Below are 18,417 nucleotides of genomic sequence, written 5' to 3' on the forward strand. Positions count from 1 at the left end.
GGCATATCTTCTTTGGACCCACTCCACCATCCTCCCAGTCCTTGGTCCCTCTATGAGGCAGGGAACAGAGACACATACAAATAGTTTAGAACTATCAAATGGGAACTTTCATCCATGTGGATTTGGGCAGCTAGGACATTCTTGCACGCTGTTTTAAAAATGTGGAACTGGGCAATATCAGGTATTGGACTAGAGGTACCTCTAGGCACTATATAGTCAGGCATTGAAAAAATATGTTCTTGTCTTTTGAGGGCTAGAAATACCTTATAACATGTAAATCTAATATTCAACTCATATTTTCAGGAATGCATAATGTACAAAGTAGAAGACTGCCTCAAGATGCTCAGCTGGGGTGGCTCAGTTGGTTAGAGCGCAAGGTCTTAACAACAAGGCTGCCGGTTCGATTCGCATATGAGATGGTGGGCTGTGCCCCCTGCAACTAAAAATTGAAAACGGCAACTGGACTTGGAGCTGAGCTGCGCCTCCACAACTAGATTGAAGGACAATGACTTGACATGGAGCTGATGGGCCCTGGAAAGAAACACTGTTCCCCAACATTCCCCAATAAAAAATTTATTAAAAAAAAAAGATGCTCAGTGGTAAAAGAAAGGAGCAAGTTGAGCAGTAATTGGAAGAGAATGCAAGGTCCAGAAGGAATAGATTGCCACCAACCAATCCATTGATTCTAAGTGCAAACCATTGTTAATAACTGGAAGTGTGCCCTACAAGTGTCCAAGTGTCTTGTAGAGAACAGCAGAGGTGGAAACAAAGATGAAATCTAAGTAACAAGTACAGGTGGGAAGCAAGCTGTTGATTTGGTGCTCATGACTGAACCCTTGAACCCCTCTTCTGCCTGCTCTGCTGCCCACCTCCCTCTAGGGTAGAAACAGGAAATGGATCTCCAGTTTGCAAGGATTCATTGGGAGAGAGCCACTGGTTTTGGAAGGATGAAAAAGCAAAGCTGTTTTGTCTTTGCTTCAAGTTTGGTGGGAGTAGAACAAACAGGACAAGAAACACTGGGACGTGGGTTTTGTGTAGGATGTGTTGGAACAGGTGTGGCAGCACCAAGCACTCCAGGGCTACATGAATCACATGCAGTAATTCAGCCAGCAGCCACTACATATCCATAAGCACGTCTGAGACGATTTTATAATCCTACCACTCCCTCCTGCAACTTTCCTCACAACCTCCAAACCTCAGTGACTACATTTTCACAGTGGGAACTGTAGTATTTCCAAAGAGGAATGGACTCTTCCTAACACGGCTCCTACAGCTCCCAGCACTGGGCCGAGTTGGTCTGTGGCACACCGACCTTGCATCGATCATTCAATAAACTGTTAACGTACATGCTACGGAGCAAGGTAGTTGATAGGTCGTTACTCCCCGAGCAGGCTCGGAAGGCAAATCCCTGGAAACAAAACACAGTTTCAAAGGGCGCGTGCGTAAAGACTACGCAACCGCAGTCATCGTGTTACTGCCATCGAGGCACCAGCCGGCTCAATCCAAGGCGCAGCTCTCTCTGTCTCTCGGAGCCTGCGCGCTGCACCCGACGCCCCGCCCACTTTCCTCGCACCTCCCCTGGCGGAAGCGGAAACGGCGCGCGCGCCGCCCTGGTGTGGGGCGCTCCGGCTCCGCGCCCCGCGCTCTTTCACCTTCCTCTTTGGTGTCCTGTCACCATGGCGCTGGCAGTCTTGCGGGTCCTGGAGCCCTTCCCGGCCGAGACACCCCCGTTGGCGGTGCTGCTGCCGCCCGGGGGCCCCTGGCCTGCGGCGGGGCTGGGCCTGGTACTGGCCCTGCGGCCTGCAGGGGAGAGTCCCGCAGGGCCGGCGCTGCTCGTGGCGGCCCTGGAGGCGCCGGACGCGGGGACCGACGAGCAGGGTCCCGGGCCCCCTCAGCTGCTGGTTAGCCGCGCACTGCTGCGGCTCCTGGCCCTGGGGTCCGGAGCGTGGGTGCGGGCGCGGCCGGTGCGGCGACCCCCGGCGCTGGCCTGGGCCTTGCTTGGCACCTCGCCGGGGCCCGGGCTCGGACCGCGAGTCGGTCCGCTGCTGGTGAGACGCGGAGAGGCCCTCCCGGCGCCCGGACCACGGGTGCTGGAGACGCGGCCGGCGTTGCAGGGGCTGCTGGGCTCAGGGACGCGGCTAGCGGTGACCGAGCTGCGCGGGCGGGCCAGACTGGGCCCAGACACTGGGGACAGCAGCCGGCCCCCACCCCCGCCCGTGGTGTCCTTCTTCGCGGGCTCCGGTACAGTCCGGCGACTCCGGGGAGTTGTAGGAGGGACTGGGGATTCGCTGGGGGTGAGCCGGAGCTGTCTCCGTGGCCTCGGCCTCTTCCAGGGCGAATGGGTGTGGGTGCAGCGGGCCGGAGAGTCCTGGAACGCTTCCCAGCCACACTTGGCCACGGTGCAGGTCCTGGAACCTCGCTGGGACCTCTCAGAAAGGCTGGGGCCCGCCTCTGGGCAGCTGGGAGAGCCCCTCGCTGACGGACTGGCCCTCGTGCCTGCCACTCTGGCTTTTAATCTCGGCTGTGATCCCCTGGAGGTGGGAGAGCTCAGAATTCAGGTAGGATACAGGACAAATCAGGAATGCTTCCTCCTTATCCCCTCTATATCGTTACTGAATTGGAAGACCAGAGCTGTAGAATTTAGGTCACTTACTTCCTCCTTAGGTTTTGGACCTTTCGCTTAATGTCTCAGCCTTATTTATTCATTCTCTGCAATCAAAATATAATTCACCATAGTATGGTGGTGCGTGGGAGGCGCCTTTGTCTATTACAGGGAAATATGAGATGCATGGTCAAATTACCAAGGGTATATATTAATCCGCTCATTCTAATCAGTTGTTTATTGAATTGCTGCAGTGTATCCAGTATTGTGCTGGGTAGTATGGAGGATGATACTTCAGTGCTTACGCTTATCCTTAGCATAAAATTCCTTCCTATTCTTCTAGCTTTATCTGTTAAAATCTTACCATCCTTTCCTTCAAAGCCCATCTAAGATGCCACTGCCTTCACAAAGCCTTCCCATAATCTCACCATCAAAAATTTAACATGACATCCTCCTGTAGCAGGGGTGTCCAAACTGCGGCCCGTGGGCCAACTGCGGTCCACAATCCATTGTTAATTGGCCAGCAGCAAATTCCAAAAATATATTTAGTTTACTTAAATAAACCAGGTGAGGCAATAGATACTTCACCTCCAGTGAGTGACCCGGCTGTTTGTGTATTTTACTGCATATGGCCCTTGGTAAAAAACGTTGAAAAAAGTTTGGACACCCCTGTCCTATAGCATGCTGTGCCTTTTTATGACATTTATTTTATTCTGCTTTGTTATGTTTATTTAGTCTGTCTAACCTCCCAGTTATATATTGTACATTCCTTGAAGGGAAGGGCTCTTTATTATCTTTGGAGCACAGTGTTTAATTTTAATATTAAATATATCCAAGAGAAGTTTTTCGTTTCTGCCTTTAAAGAGCTTCCTTCAAGAAGATAATTGCATCTGGGGGAACAAATATAGTCTAATGTTTAATTATCTAGATGGATGGTTTAGGCCTGCATTGTTCAGTATGGAACAATGCAGGAAGCCACAGGCCACTTTGTGACTCTAAATTAATTAAAACTAAATAAAGTTAAAAATTCAGTTCTTTGGTTGCTTTAGTGACATGTCAAGTGCTCAATAGCCACGTGTAGATAGAACATTTCTATCACTGCAGAAAGTTCTATTAGATGATGCTGGCATAGCCAATTAGGGCTATGGGGCGTCAAGAAGAAATAAGATATGCATCAGTGGGAGTCAGGAGTGGGTTTCTTTCCGAATGGAGAAAAATCTACTGGAGTACTCAGACTGGAGCTCATTCAGGTGACCAACCTTTAGCTTCAGTGAGATCATATCTTTCCTCCACAGCCTGAATTCAGAGTGTCCCTGCTAATGTCCACTTAATATCAGTCCCTGGTGTCACTCAAAGGACTGTGGGAATTAAATGTCTTTGCCATTTTAGTGGCTTTGGCCAACTTAAAGGTATCACAGAAGGGTTATCTTTACTGAAGGTCTTTTTGGAATCAGACAAGTCAGAGTCAGAAATCTCTTCCCAGTGCTCATCAGAAGAGATTTCTGTTTTCTGGGGAAGATATATTCAGCGCTGCTACCCTTGGCCCCTGCTTCCACAGGCCTTGTGGTTATGGGAATAAGAGATGATGAAAGTAGAAATACTGTCTATAAAGAGGGCAGCGCCTGACACTTTGGGAGAAGATTATAAGGTGGTGGTTATTTCTCTCATAGAGATACTTGGAAGGCTCCAGTAGCCCTGAAGACAAAGGAAGCTGCTCAGTGCTGCCTGGGCCTCCATTTGCCGAAGAGTTACACATCGAAATTGTGTCCTCTCCCCACTACAGCACTAACGGAAATTATGATCATGTTCTTTACCGGCACTTTCAGACACCCAGGTTAGCTGGTTACCCCTTTTAGGACGATAGCATCTCACCCTCGCTCTCCTGTCCATCGTCCAGATCCAGGTATCATGGAGCTTCTGATTCAAATAAACAAACAAAAAACCATTTTAGGCAATATTGTGTCTAGAAGGCTCTTGGTGTGTCAGGCAGACAATACAGAGAAATCTGGACCCTAAGGTGAAACTGGACATTCTAAATTGAGGAACCTCTTTGATTTGAGAGGGCCCCATGAGAGCCAGAATCCCGCTTTACGCCTTACTCATCTCTGATTCCCCCTTTCTAGCCTCCCCGCCATTTCCCTCAGCTCATTGTAGGTCATAGTCTTCTCTGGACAACTGCTTGGGATCTCTGGGTGGGCGGAAGGTCCCCCAAGAAGCAGTCTGCATGTTGGGGGTGGACATGAGAGGGACTTGTCAGGCACGTGTCCTTGACTCCCACTGCGAGCTGACCGGGGCCACTGCTGTGTTGCAGGGCAGTCCAGGAAGGGGACGTTCTGTGTGTGCCAACAGTTGGGCAAGTAGAGATCCTGGAAGGAAGCCCAGAGAAACTGCCCAGGTACGCAGCTGCCTTCGGTCTTACAGCTGGGGTTTTTAACCTGGGTGCAGGAGATCCACAGCCCCCTCCTCTCGAGTGGTATGGCATAATTTTGTGCATAAGAGTATTTTACACATTTTTCTGGAGAAGAGATACATAATCTTCACATTCTCAAACAGGCATGTGACTGAAAAAAGATTAAGAACCACTGCCTGCTAGCTCTGGGAGGGGTTTATCCTGAAATTGATTGGTTATCCTAGGTCAAGTAAAGCCTTAAAATAACGTAATGGCCAGAAGTACAAATTGGTAGTTACAAAACAGTCATGGGGATGTAAAGCATAGGGAATATAGTCAATAATATGTTTAATAACTGTCATGCCAGGTGGGTACTAGACTAGTCAGGGCGATCAAATCTTTTCACAAATTACATAAATGTCTAACCACTACGCTGTACACCTGAAACTAATATAAAATAATATTAAATGTCAACTGTAATTGAAAATTTAGAAAAGGGGGGGAAGGTGAAGGAATAAGAGATCCAAATTTCCAAGTAAGTCATGGGCATGTAATGTACAGCATGGGGAACATAGACAATATTGTGACAGTGTGGTACGGTGTCAGATGGTTGCCAGACTTATCATGGTGATCACTTCTTCAGGTATATAAATATTGAATAACTATGGTGTACCCCTGAAACTAATATTGTTTGTTAGCTATATTTTAATAAAAATCTTTTTAAAAATGTATTAATGGCCTAGACCAAGATGGGATTCCTTGCTTTCCATTCTTGACCACAGTGTTGGCTGGGCCATACCTCTCACATAACCAACCTAAGGAGACCCAGGGTCTGATTTCTGCCCTATGTGATGGAATATGCACGTGCTGCTTTTCAATCCTGTGTCCCTAAAATAGGGAAGAGAGGGACTGCTGCTGTCCTGAGAGGTTCCCTCCTTATCCTCAACCAAGAAGAAGAAATATAGCATACCTGAGCCACGAACCTCAAAATAAGGAGTCCAACTTTTCTTCTCTTCCAGTTGACTCTGACCACAGAGATTTTTTGTAAAATGGTGCGGCAAGGAATTCAGAGACTACTTTGCCCTTACATGAAGGGGGAAGAATGTATAGCCCCAAACCCCAGCCAGTTCCTCTATGCAGGACTGATTTCCTGTAGCAATTGAGTAGGAGAATACAACTGATAGACACACAAACCTAGTTTTCAGGGAAATCTCAGTGAGGTGGTAGGACCAGCTTGGGGGAATTTGGGCATAAGAGCCATCAGGACCAAGTTCTCGGGCCTAGCCAGCCTGGGTCCTCTGTCCAGAGAGAGATGCCTTGTCTCGAGCACCTGATTGATTCCTTGCCAGCATTCAGAGCTTAGTTCTGTCCAGTGCTCCAACTCCACGGTCTCAGGGCTGTGGTACCCAGATAAAGGGCCTGGTAGGGCCCTGTGTAAACCATGGCACCTCTTTGAGCTTTCCCAGATCAAATCTACAACGTCCATGAGCTAGCTTTCTGTAGGAAAACCACGGAACGCCTACTTTTGGTCCTTTCAAAGGAAAATAGGCCGTAGGCCCTTCTGAGGCAGTTCTGATCCTGGACACCTGCCGCTCTAGCCCTGTAGAGACCTGTCTTCCTCCTCTGGGTGCTAAGTACATACTTCCCCTGAGCAGGGCCTGGAAAGCAGAGTTGGGGGGGGGGCAGTTGGGTGCAAGGACAGATAAAGCTGAGTGCTTTAGCCCACTCACCTGGACTTGGTAAAGGAAACCCTGCAAGGAAGCTACTGTGATCCCTGGGAAGCAATTCTAGTGTTGGTCGTGTAGCCTTTTCAGATTTTACGCTGTGTTCCGCTCTCCTAACCAGGCCTACTCCACTGTCTCCCGTCTGGCTCTTGGGAACACAAGCCAGTATTCTCCCGCAGAGTCCAGATGAGTTCCAAAGCTCCTGCCCTGGTACTTGGTGAAGTGGTCCAGCCGCCCTCCAAGGAAGAGAGGCGTCTCTCCCTAACCCTTCACAGTGCTGTTCTTCCCTGGCTCCCAGTGCTGGCCATATGCACTCTGACTCCAGATGCTGGGCTTGATTGACAGTCTAGGTTATAGACCCACCCATTGTTTGTTTATCATGATTAACAGTAAGACAGTTTTCCATACGTTCTAGTGTTTAGTGCAGTCACTGCCTGCCGTAATCGTACAAGAATTTCATAATACGAATATGGTATGCTTTCCCATCATGAGGCCCCGGTCTGGTTCTGTCATTGCCTTGCTGCCTGAGGATTAAAGAGGGTAGTCATTTATCCTTTCTTTATCTGGCAAATTGGGCTAGTAACTGCGACCTGAGTAGCGCTAGCAACAGGTTGAGTAACCCTAACTCACCGTGACACTGCACAGCCCTGTTTACAACCGGGGAGCTTTTGAAAAATACAGATGCCTGAGCCCCACCCCAGACCTATCGGAACAGAAGCGGGGTAAGGCTGGGGCCTGGGCAGTCTTTTAGTTTTTTCCAAAGGAGGGGAAAATATCAATTTTTAAATTAAGATATAATTCACATACCATAAAATGTATGCTTTTAGAGTGTACAATTCAGTGGTTTTTAATATATTCACAAGCTTGTGCAACCAATACTACTATCTGATTCCAGAACATTTTTATCACCCCTCAAAGAGACCCACTACCCGTTAGCAGTCACTCCCTATTCCCTCTTTCCCCCAGCCCCTGGCAACCACTCATCTGCTGAATGGAATCATACAGTATATGACAGAGATTGGTTTTTTTAAAAGTTTCACAGATCACTCTAACGTGCAGCCCAAACAGAGAATCATTCGTCATTAGGTGTCATTATTAAGAAATCTACCTGCAATAAGATTTTGTGGATTATTGAATAAGAGCCAAGGGATCCTTCCCTCTGAAGTTTCGGGGGGCCTTGGTGGGTATGTAGTTGAGGGAGAGATTGTATTCTGAAGCCAGTAAACATGGCCCGACGGCCACTGCTTAGTGCAGCTGTGGCTTCTCCCGTTGGATTGGGTGGGTAGGCCATTTGCTCGGAGACACCTCCCCCACACACACCACCCCCAAGGCTCTCTGATGTCATCATGGATGCTGATGACAGGCATAGCTCCTGCCCTCGAAATGGGCATGATCCAGTCAGGGAGATGACAAAGAGCATCTGATTTCCTTTCCCACTACTACCACCCCGCCAACCACCCACCATATGTGGGGCCTTTATTTGTGCCTCTCTTGAGTTTGTCCCTGCAGGGGACCTCTGTGGTTGAGACAGCCCCCTTGTCCTTGGGGAGGGGGAATATGGATCTGGGATTCATTGGGCCTCTTTCTTGCAGGTGGCGGGAGATGTTTTTTAAAGTGAAGAAAACAGTTGGGGAAGCTCCGGATGGGCCAACCCGTGCCTACCTGGCCGATACTACTCATACGTCCTTGTACTTGGTGAGGCCCCGGGGTAGGTGTAGACTGAGGAAGGGAGCAGAAACAACTTTTAGAAACCGGAGGTTCCTCCCACGTTTTGCAGGTGGGCTCTACCCTGAGCCCTGTTCCAAGGGTCCTTTCGAGAGAACCCCCTCCCTGGAGCAGCTTATCCCCCCCGGGCCTGGAGGACTTGGTGACCGAGCTGTGTGCTGCCCTCAGGCCTCGCCTGCAGGCCGGGTGAGTGCAGCTGCAGCCTCAGAGAGTGAGGAAAGCCTGCTCGCGACACTTAGAGGGGCAGCAGGGCAGACAAGCAGTGCCTCCTGCCCTGGCCGGAGTGTTGTTGGGTAGACCTCCCTCAAACCAGTATGCCAAGGCTGCTCGCCTATGTCCTTTGTGTAAACAGAGTCCCAGACTCTTTTCCCATGATAACACTCGTCCTCCAAGGTTGGCTGTGAAGCAAGAATCCCCACCAGGGACAACCGTCTCTGGGCCTACCCTTCCCCCTGGGGAGCCCATTGGCCATCCTGGCCTTCACTAGCCTGACCCTGAAAGACACAGTTCCCCGTACCACTGGCCCAGGTGTGAACACAGACCCCTTCCTAATTCTTCTCAGGACCATCCAGACCAGACGCAACAGTCCAGGCTTTCTGGAAGGCATAGTGATGACAAAAGGGAATTAGTCTTGGCAGCTCCATGCCCCTCCCAGAGCACCATAGGTGGTGTGGGAAATATGGCCTCACCATGTGAAGACAGCCCTCAGGGGGTGGGGGGGCTCAAGGAGAGAAACAGGGTGTCTGTGCTCCAGAACCCAGGGCCCCTCTGCTACTGGGAAGTTTGGGTAAAGTGGAGGAGACAAGTGTCTGTTGTCTGGTTGCAGGGGTGCCCTGCTGACAGGAACTAGCAGCGTCCTTGTACGGGGGCCCCCGGGCAGTGGGAAGACCACAGCAGTGGCGGCTGCCTGTGGCCGCCTTGGACTCCACTTACTGAAGGTGAGGGTACCTGGAGAGTAGAACCCCAACTGCTTGCTTCTTCTCTCCAGCCCAGATTCTCCCTCGCTCCCTCTCTTCTCTCCTCTCTGGCTACTAGCCTGGCCCTAACACCTCAGCCAAGTAGGCCAGTGGGTCAGCGATATTCCCATTATGCTCCGCTCCTAAGAGATGCTTTCAAGGAGGGGGTTTCAAGATTTTGGTGGGCAGTCCAGAGAATGAGGTTAAGGCAAAGAAGTGGGAGAACCTGGCCAGCATTTCCTTCTGCCCCCGTCCCTGCCCTGCAAAGAGAAATGGCCTGCACCTTCTTCTGACTCCTCCTCCCCCCTTCTCCTGCCCCAGTCATGCCTGCCCCTTGCTCACAACCCATCGGGACCCTCTCCCCAGGTACCCTGCTCCAGCCTCTGTGCAGACGGCAGTGGGGCTGTGGAGACAAAACTGCAGGCCACCTTCTCTCGGGCCCGGCAGTGCCGGCCTGTGGTTCTGTTGCTGACAGCTCTCCATCTTCTGGGTCGGGACCGCGATGGGCTAGGTGAGGACGCCCGTGTGGTGGCCACGCTGCGTCACCTTCTCCTTGATGAGGACCCCCTCACCAGGTTTGTACAGAGCTGGGCCTGTAAATGGGTGGGGCCCGGGGCCCAACCCTCCTCCCTCTTCAGCCTTTCGTCCTCCAGTCCTCATTCCCTCCATGGCTTTTCTAACGTCTGCTGACAGCTTGGCTGCCCTCCACACAGCCCTGAGGAGCCTAAGGGTGCCAGAGGGAGAAGGACAGGATCCCTAATATTTCTTGGGGAACAGTAGGTTGAAGAAAAAGCACAGCGTCCGCCCTCAGTGAGTTCCCTGAGGGAAACTCAGATCCCCCGCTCACAGTATTGCTATGGAGCCCCACCCAGGAGGCTTCTCGATGCTTACCTCCCTGTCCCATCTCACCCCCACCCCCTCCCTGACCTCCTGCACCAGCCTCAGGACAAGGCGGTGCTCAGGGGCTGCCAGTCCTGTGCCTGCCCTCAGTGCCCACTCGTCTGCAGCTGCCCTCCCCTGATGGTTGTGGCCACCACAAGCCGGGCCCAGGACCTGCCCGCTGATGTGCAGACAGCGTTTCCTTACGAGCTGGAGGTGCCTGTGCTGTCAGAGGGGCAGCGGCTCAGCATTTTGCGAGCCCTCACTGCCCACCTTCCCCTGGGCCAAGAGGTGAACCTGGCACAGCTGGCACGGCGGTGTGCAGTGAGTACCAAGGCAGGGTATGGGCCTCCCACCTTCTTTGTCGTGGGAACTCAGTCCTGTGGCCCTATAAGGGAGGGCAGAAAACCCCAAGGCATCGACACTGGGCCTCTGCTCCGGCTGGGGGACCAGCCTCCCAAGTGTCCCTGCCTACTGTGCCCTGCTCATGTCTACTTTCCTGTGGTTCCCCAGGGCTTTGTAGTAGGGGATCTCTATGCCCTTTTGAGCCACAGCAGCCGGGCAGCCTGCACCAGGATCAAGAACTCTGGGTAAGGAAATAGGGCACAGGAGGGGGAAAGGCAGCAGGAGGAAATATGGGTGGGTGGGGGCTGGTGAGGAAGGGCGGAGGCCTCAGGTCAGGTCCTCCAGATGCCCCGTGGGTTTCTACTTGCAGTCTGGCTGGCAGCTTGAGTGAGGAGGACGAGGGGGAGCTGTGCACTGCTGGCTTTCCTCTCCTGGCTGAGGACTTCGGGCAGGCGCTAGAGCAGCTGCAGACAGCCCACTCCCAGGCCATCGGAGCCCCCAAGGTAGACTCCGGGCCCTCGGAGATGGGTGCGGAGCAGCCCTTGCCTACATACCCCAGCCGTGTACTTTGCATCTCCTAGATCCCCTCAGTGTCCTGGCACGATGTAGGCGGGCTGCAGGAAGTGAAGAAGGAGATTCTGGAGACCATCCAGCTCCCTCTAGAGCACCCTGAGCTGCTGAGCCTGGGCCTGAGGCGCTCAGGCCTTCTGCTCCATGGGCCCCCTGGCACTGGCAAGACCCTCCTGGCCAAGGCAGTAGCCACTGAGTGCAACCTCACCTTCCTCAGGTGGCGAGGGGGCCCGGAAGGGATGGCGGGTGGATTGGGAGCTGCAGCAGGCTGGGGAGCGGGAGGGGCTGGCCCAGAGGTCAGTTGTGTATTTATGCATCTGACGAGACTCTCTCACATCCTCTCCCTCAGCGTGAAGGGGCCTGAGCTCATCAACATGTACGTGGGCCAAAGTGAGGAGAATGTACGGGAAGGTGAGTGAGTGGGGAGAGGCAGTTCTTCTCAAACCCTGGTGGCCCCGGTGCTAACCCCCACCCTCAGGCCACTCATGGTGGTTGCTAGTCTTCCTTTCCACAAGTCGGGGTCCTGCCTAGCTCCTGGAGTGCTAGTGATGAATTATCAAACCTGGGTTTTCTTCCCCCATCTACTGACTTTAAACCCCCCATGGGCCCATCTGTCCTCAGTATTTGCCAGGGCCAGGGCTGCGGCTCCATGCATTATCTTCTTTGATGAACTGGACTCCTTGGCCCCAAGCCGGGGGCGAAGCGGAGACTCTGGAGGTGTGATGGACAGGTGGGGGTCTGAGCCGGAATGGAGTCTGGGGTCCAGGATGGAGGGCTGTGAGACAGGTTGCAGCAGTTTTCAGAGCCCCAAGAGCTCCTGCCCTTTCCAGTTCTGAGATGATTTGTCTAACGGAAGCTAACAGGCGTTGAGGCGTTGGGTGTGGGACATTGAGAATGGGGGACTGCATGGGAGAGTACACAGGGTATGACTGAGCAGGGGGCCCTGTGGAGAAGGGCTGCAAGGAGAGGCACCACAGGCAGCGGAGAGGCTGAGGCTGGGCCAAGGACTTCCTCGCCTTCACTCCTCCTTTGCAGGGTGGTGTCTCAGCTCCTAGCCGAGCTGGATGGGCTCCATAGCACCCAGGATGTGTTTGTGATCGGAGCCACCAACAGACCAGACCTCCTGGACCCTGCCCTTCTGCGCCCTGGCAGGTGTGCACCCTGTACCTCTCCTCCACCAGGCCCATGGGGGCCTGTCCCTCGATCCCACCCTGTTCCTTCTGCGTTCATCCTCATGCTGGGCTCCCTGACACGTATGCCCGCCTATCCCCTTAAAGGTTTGACAAGCTGGTGTTTGTGGGAGCGAGCGAAGACCGCGCCTCCCAGCTCCGTGTCCTGAGCGCCATCACACGCAAGTATGAGGGAGCCTCCCAGAGGGCTCGGCTCTTGGGCTGGTCGGGGGATACGTGCATTGTGCAGAACCCACTGGGCAGGGATGCCTTTTGAGGGAGGAAGGAACGCCACGGAAAACTTTTTTTCCTGTATCCCCACAACAGATTCAAGTTAGAACCGTCCGTGAGCCTGGTGAGCGTGCTGGATCACTGCCCGCCCCAGCTCACGGGTGCGGATCTCTACTCCCTCTGCTCTGACGCCATGACAGCTGCCCTCAAACGCAGGGTTCGGGACCTGGAGGAAGGTGAGCCAACCCCAGAGGTCAACCAAAAAGTTAGTGGGAAAACCAGGCCCCGTTCTGGATTTCAGAGCAGGGACTTTTGATGTGTAAGGGACTCTGGCCTCACCTCCTTCTTGTCACCGCCCCCCACACAGGGCTGGAGCCCGGGAGCTCAGCACTGCTGCTCACCATGGAGGACCTGCTGCAGGCCGCTGCCCGGCTGCAGCCCTCAGTCAGCGAGCAGGAGCTGCTCCGGTACAAGCGCATCCAGCGCAAGTTTGCTGCCTGCTAGGAGCCTCCTGCAGTCTGGGACCCCACCCACAGTGGCTAAAGGTACCTAGGTATCCCCACAGAGACCTGAGAGAGCAAAGGGTCTTTCTCGGCCTGCCGCAGACCCACGTGAAGGCTGCCTACAACCTCAGGGGTCCCCTGGATGCCAAGCAGCCTGTGGCTGCAAATAAAGCGCGTGCTGCCCCCTGCTGCTGATGTGGTCTGAGAGGTTGGCTTGGGGAAGAGCAGGACTGAGAGGAGTAAACCCCCAGGGGAGGGCAGGGGGGGCACCCCACGAACCCGATCCCTCTGACACAAACACAGGCATGCAGGAACTGAAAAAGGCACAGATTATATTGTTCACCCTTCCATGGGCCTGAACCCAAGTCCCTGCAACCCAACTGCAGTTGACCCCTCTCCACACCCCCAGGATGTGCACGGGGGGCTCGGCTGGCTGCGGGGCTCCCTGGCAGCTCCTGGGCAGAGGTCATGGGAGCTGAGGACAGGCTCAGCCTGTCCTCTGGAGCACGTGGATGAAATAGCAGGGAATGGAGGACTGACCCGGCTTGTAAGGCTTGAAGTCACCCAGGATGCTGTGCTGGCACTTGCCCCCGAAGGCTGCTCTGAGCAAGTCCGTGAAGGAAGCCAGACAGTGCGGGTAGTAGGAGAGCCGGAACTTACTGCAACAGAGCCCCTGACCCACCGTGAGGACTGCCGGCCTCGGCACCGGCCCCGCCGCCCCCCGGCCTAGCCAAGTGGATACCTCAAGCCAGGAGAACCGTCCTGGCCAGCCCCGGGCACCTGCACCGTGTAATCCAGGGTCACCATGTGGGCCTTGTTGTTCACTGTCAGCACGGATGTGGTGATGTCCTTGGTCAGGTCGCTCTGCAGATGGTGGCGCAGGCTGGATGAGCCTCTGCCACCGCGGCGGGGCCTGCAGCCCAGGGTCACACCTGCCTCTCTGGGCCCTCCCTCCCTCAGGGGCCCACCTTATAGTAGATATTCTTTCCTGGGGGCGCACAGCCTGTGCTGAGGATGTGGTCGTAGTTGCGATGATCGATGACCAGCAGGCCGCCTGACCGCACCATGTTTGCAATGTTCTTCAGGGCCAGCTGGTGCTCACTCTGGTCCCCTAAGCGCCAGGCAGGGGCAGAGAGGCTGCGTCTCTCAGGGTGCCCAGCACCAGCCTCCCTCCCATCTTCCTGCTCCCCAGGAGTGCCAGTGCCAAGGCAGAGAGGGGCAGAAGGCAAAGTCTGCTCTGGCAGGAGAGCAGGTGCCCAGGACTCCGTGGAAAGGGGGTATAGCTCAAAGCAAGGGCCATGGCGAGGCCACACCCTCTCTCACCTTTGCAGTCTGGCAAGTGGGCAAAACTGTTTCCAAGGCAGATGACGGCATCGAAGCCACCCCCTGGTGGCTGGGGCACATCTTTGTCCAGAGTCATCCAGTTGGCTTCCTCAATGACTGGGGGCCAGAAAGGGGAAGAGGGATCAGAGTGGCACCGTGGTGGCAGCAGTACCCATGTCCACCAAATGCAGTCCTGCCTCAGTTTCCCCTTCGAGACACACACAGGGACTCCCCATCCAGTTAGGGGATCATTATGGACATGGAGGGTGAAGGGGTAAGGGGTTAAGGGAAGAGAAAGCCATGATTCAGAAAGAGGACTCTGTGCTTATGGGTTTTTACCTGGGGGGAGGGACAAAACACTAAACATAATTAACTAGCCCCTCATACCCGATACCTCATTCTTGTTCCTAAGTGTCCCTTTTTAGGCAAATGACAGTAATTTTGCTGTGCCCTTGAAAATAAAACACCCCACCCCAGGAGACCAGGGCAAAAAGAACCGTGTCTTTGGTGGCTGGGCTGGGAAGGGTCTGGCTGGACCTGCGTACCCCACTTGTCGAAGGCAGGCTCGTGCCGCCGGTTCCAGCGCTCTTTAAGAGCATACTTCAGCATCTTGTCACTGGCATCCACGCTTGTCACGGTGAAGCCCTCTTCCACCAGCATGATGGAGTCCACCCTGGGCAGGGCAGGGGATGAGAGGTAGAGGGGACAGTCAGGGGACTTGGGGAGGCAAAGAGGCCCTGTGCTGGACGCTCTGTCTCCTCAGCTCTTCAGAGTCCATTCCTCTGCTTGCTCTCCGCAGGCTACTGCACTGCCTTAAATGACCTGGCAAATCTGTTTCTGTTCACCAGGTAGCAAGCACGTGGATGACATATCAGGCAACAGTGCTCACCACTTATTCAGAGTCAGGCACTCAACAAATGTGCATTAATTCTCATGGCCATCCTGTGAGGTAGATGGTGTTAGCCCATTTGAGAGATGGGGCAAACTGAGGCTCCTTGAAGTTGAACTTGTGCACAGAAGAAAGTATACCACCGTGGTTTAGAGCACAGGCCAGCTCCTAACCCACCAAGGTCTGTATCTCCTCTGCTACATGGGGAACCTTTGCTTCTTGGAGGCGAATTGCCACAACCGTAAATGGAATATCACTGCATGTTTACCTCCTGAGGTTTTGTGAGGATTTTAAAAACATGTTTCAAAAGCTCCTGGCACAGCGCTTGGCACAAATGTTGAACAAATGTTAATTGTTAACGCTGCTCAAGGCCATCATTCCAAGAGCAGTTCTGGAGCCAACATCCCAGCTCCCGTCGCCCTGGCCCCAAAGCCCAGCTCTGGCGCTGCCGAGCGAGCGAACCAGCCTGCCCCCGCGGCCCCCCGCCCCGCCGTGCTCACCCCCTCACTGTCAGCCTGGTCCTGGCGCCCTCCTCCCGGCGGCCTCGCCGGGTCTGCCCGCCCTGCCCCGGCAGACCCCGTCAGGGCCCTGGCGTCGCCCCCCGCCCGGCTCGGCTCCGGCGGCGGGGCTGCCCCGACGTGCCGGCCCGTGGTCCCGCAGCCCCGCGGCCGCGGCCTAGCCGGCCCAGCGCCCCCCGGAGCCCCGTCCTCCGCCCGGGCTCACCCGGTGCCGCAGGCCACGTCGAGCACCCGCTGGCAGCCGTGTTGGCGCAGCAGCCCGAGCAGCCAGGACTTGTACTCGGCCGTGCGGCTGCGGGTGTCCCCGATGTACAGCTGCCACACGCGCGCCGCCTCCCCGTCCGCGTACTGGTCCGGGAGCCCTTCAGCCGCCACCCCCAGGGAGCGGGTCCGGTACACACTGTCCACCATTCTGCCACTCTCCTGGCTCAGCGACCACCAGCCCTGCATTTATAGTCTGGCCCCTGCTGGAGGCCCAGTCAGCCCTACCTGCCCAATGGCAGGTGAGCCTGCGGACACGCCCCTGCCGGGTTCCGGCGCCGCCAGGGCAGAGCGAGCTGCCTCCAGCTCTGGACGAGCCTTTCTCGCCAGCCTGAACATCTAGCCCTCTGGACAACCCCACGGCAGGAAAGGAACCCTCCCAGCCCCCTGCCCACGGAACCCAGTTCGCAGGAGGACAGGAGAGCGGGGAGCAGTGAGATTACCCATTCCACCCTCACCCAAACTGGAAAGAATGTTTTCAGTGCCAGCCAGTGTCCACTCTGGTCCCCTGAGCTCCAGGCGGGGCCAGAGTCTGTGTCAGTTTAAACTGTCTTCAGTCCACACGGAGCTGAGGGCCCAGAATTGGATGGCCCTTTGTGAATGAAGGTATTAGAATATCTAAAGAAGGAATGTCCAGCTGAAGGAGGGCCTGGTCAACTGGGGAATGAAGGAATGGAGTCTCTGGGGATACTGCGGGTCTGGCCATCCAATTCCAGGAGCAAGGGATCATCCTGCCTACATGCAGGCAGGTGCTCCTTTGTCCTGCAGGTGACTCCTCGGGCTTTTCCCTGAGCCACCTATGGTATCTGGCCCTTCCTTCCATGGCCTTGCCAACCAAGCACGCTTCTCAAGACCGTCTCCTTTCCTCAGAAGTGCCCACAGGGTGGGAAGTCCAGGGGCAGGGAGCGGAATGCTTGGTGCTCTTGCTATCATATTGCTCACTGTCACTTCATAAATTGGTTGTTTGGTTTGGTTAGGGTACATGCAAAGCATAAGGTCTCAACCTAAGACAAGACTCTGGACTGAGGTGGATTCAGGAAGACGATACCACCCAGGGAAGCCCAAGACAGCAAGAAAAGCCTTCCCCACCTGTCTTTGTTGTTCTGGCTTCAGAAAAAGGGACGTATAGAATTTAGAACAAAGGAGACTCTCCTCCCCTCACCCTTTTATTGCCTGTAGAATCTGGGAGCTGGAGGAACCCCAAAGACCCTGCAAGCATTCATAACTTTAGCACACAGACTACCTCAAATGGGCCTGTCCATGCCCGAGTAATGAAGCCTTGTGTTTATGCTGAAGCTCCAGACAGGTCTTTCGCAACAGGCTTACAAAGGCACTATACTGGGGAGTTGCAAATAAACCCAGTTGCCTTGTGTCAGAATATTCTGGGAGAACACACAATGGGATTTATAGATGATGTATTACAGAATTGTACACCTGAAATCTATGTAACTTTACTAACAATTGTCACCCCAATAAACTTTAATTAAAAAAAAAAAAACAACTAGCCCTTGGTCAAAAAAAAAAAAGAATATTCTGGGGGAAATCCATTCCACTACTCCTAGACATTGAAAAAAAACCCAGGTTAAAAGAATTATCTTCTCAGTTTTGGGCAGCAATCTCTGTGCTAGGTCCTTGCATTGAGGCATAATATATTATACAACCCCTTCTCTCTATGGGGAGGCTTTTTTTTTTTTTTGTCTGAGGCCTTTCTGAGAAAAGTACTACCTTCCTTGGGTACAGAAATACATTCTTTACTTAAAACAAACTTGAGGGCGGCCGGATGGCTCAGTTGGTTAGAGCGAGAGCTCTTAACAACAAGGTTGCCGGTTCAATTCCCACATGGGATGGTGGGCTGTGCCCCCTGCAACTAAGATTGAAAACGGCGACTGGACGGAGCTGAGCTGTGCCCTCCACTAGATTGAAGGACAACGACTTGGAGCTGATGGGCCCTGGAGAAACACACTGTTCCCCAATATTCCCCAATACATCTTAAAAATAAATAAATAAACTTGGTATTTATTTTGCCCTAAAGCAGGAGCAAAGTAATTAATCGTTTGGCTATAAATTGATGAGCTGAGAGTGATTATCTGTCAACTTACAATTTGGTCACATTAGAAGAAGTGAAATTTTAAGGAAAAATAAACCTACTAAATTATTTACTTTTGCATAATGGAGTTCTGAAATGCACTTAAGAAATTTGGAAAAAATGAAGAATGTTAAATTTGAATAACAGCCAAATGATAGGGAAATAATTTCTTGGTCACTGTTTATAAATAGATTGGTTGGATATAAAATATTTGCAAAGTTAAGTGGCCTAGGGCAATTTATTTTTA

At 53.5% G+C, this 18,417-nt stretch overlaps 2 protein-coding genes across 4 annotated transcripts; one reads left to right on the top strand and one right to left on the bottom strand.

Moving 5' to 3' along the window:
• The first annotated feature begins 1,582 nt into the window (after nucleotides 1-1,582).
• Nucleotides 1,583-15,395, top strand: PEX6 (peroxisomal biogenesis factor 6). 3 transcript variants are annotated; one of them, XM_081033881.1, is made up of 18 exons: nucleotides 1,587-2,558; nucleotides 4,273-4,436; nucleotides 4,914-4,997; nucleotides 8,308-8,410; nucleotides 8,493-8,626; nucleotides 9,267-9,378; nucleotides 9,763-9,971; nucleotides 10,404-10,599; nucleotides 10,789-10,865; nucleotides 10,991-11,123; nucleotides 11,202-11,407; nucleotides 11,540-11,601; nucleotides 11,812-11,920; nucleotides 12,226-12,342; nucleotides 12,468-12,545; nucleotides 12,687-12,826; nucleotides 12,958-13,135; nucleotides 15,265-15,395. In XM_081033881.1, the coding sequence occupies exons 1-17, from the start codon at nucleotides 1,677-1,679 to the stop codon at nucleotides 13,092-13,094; spliced, it is 2,943 nt and encodes a 980-aa protein (XP_080890007.1). In that variant the 5' UTR covers nucleotides 1,587-1,676; the 3' UTR covers nucleotides 13,095-13,135; nucleotides 15,265-15,395. The 3 variants fall into 3 exon arrangements, with proteins under 3 accessions (XP_080890006.1, XP_080890007.1, XP_080890008.1); XM_081033882.1 differs by lacking the exon at nucleotides 15,265-15,395 and adding an exon at nucleotides 13,503-14,904; XM_081033880.1 differs by lacking the exon at nucleotides 15,265-15,395 and having other exon boundaries at nucleotides 1,583-2,558; nucleotides 12,958-13,287.
• On the bottom strand, nucleotides 13,403-16,601 carry LOC308491053 (glycine N-methyltransferase). Its single transcript, XM_081033924.1, has 6 exons — nucleotides 16,029-16,601; nucleotides 14,962-15,089; nucleotides 14,417-14,533; nucleotides 14,062-14,204; nucleotides 13,836-13,957; nucleotides 13,403-13,752 (listed from the first exon to the last, which is right to left on the bottom strand). Exons 1-6 carry the CDS (start codon nucleotides 16,271-16,273, stop codon nucleotides 13,581-13,583), a joined length of 927 nt encoding a protein of 308 aa, XP_080890050.1. The 5' UTR covers nucleotides 16,274-16,601; the 3' UTR covers nucleotides 13,403-13,580.
• Between the last annotated feature and the right edge of the window lie 1,816 nt (nucleotides 16,602-18,417).

The sequence above is a fragment of the Rhinolophus hipposideros genome (assembly GCF_964194185.1).
Source record: "Rhinolophus hipposideros genome assembly, chromosome: 3".
Lineage (NCBI taxonomy): Eukaryota > Metazoa > Chordata > Mammalia > Chiroptera > Rhinolophidae > Rhinolophus > Rhinolophus hipposideros.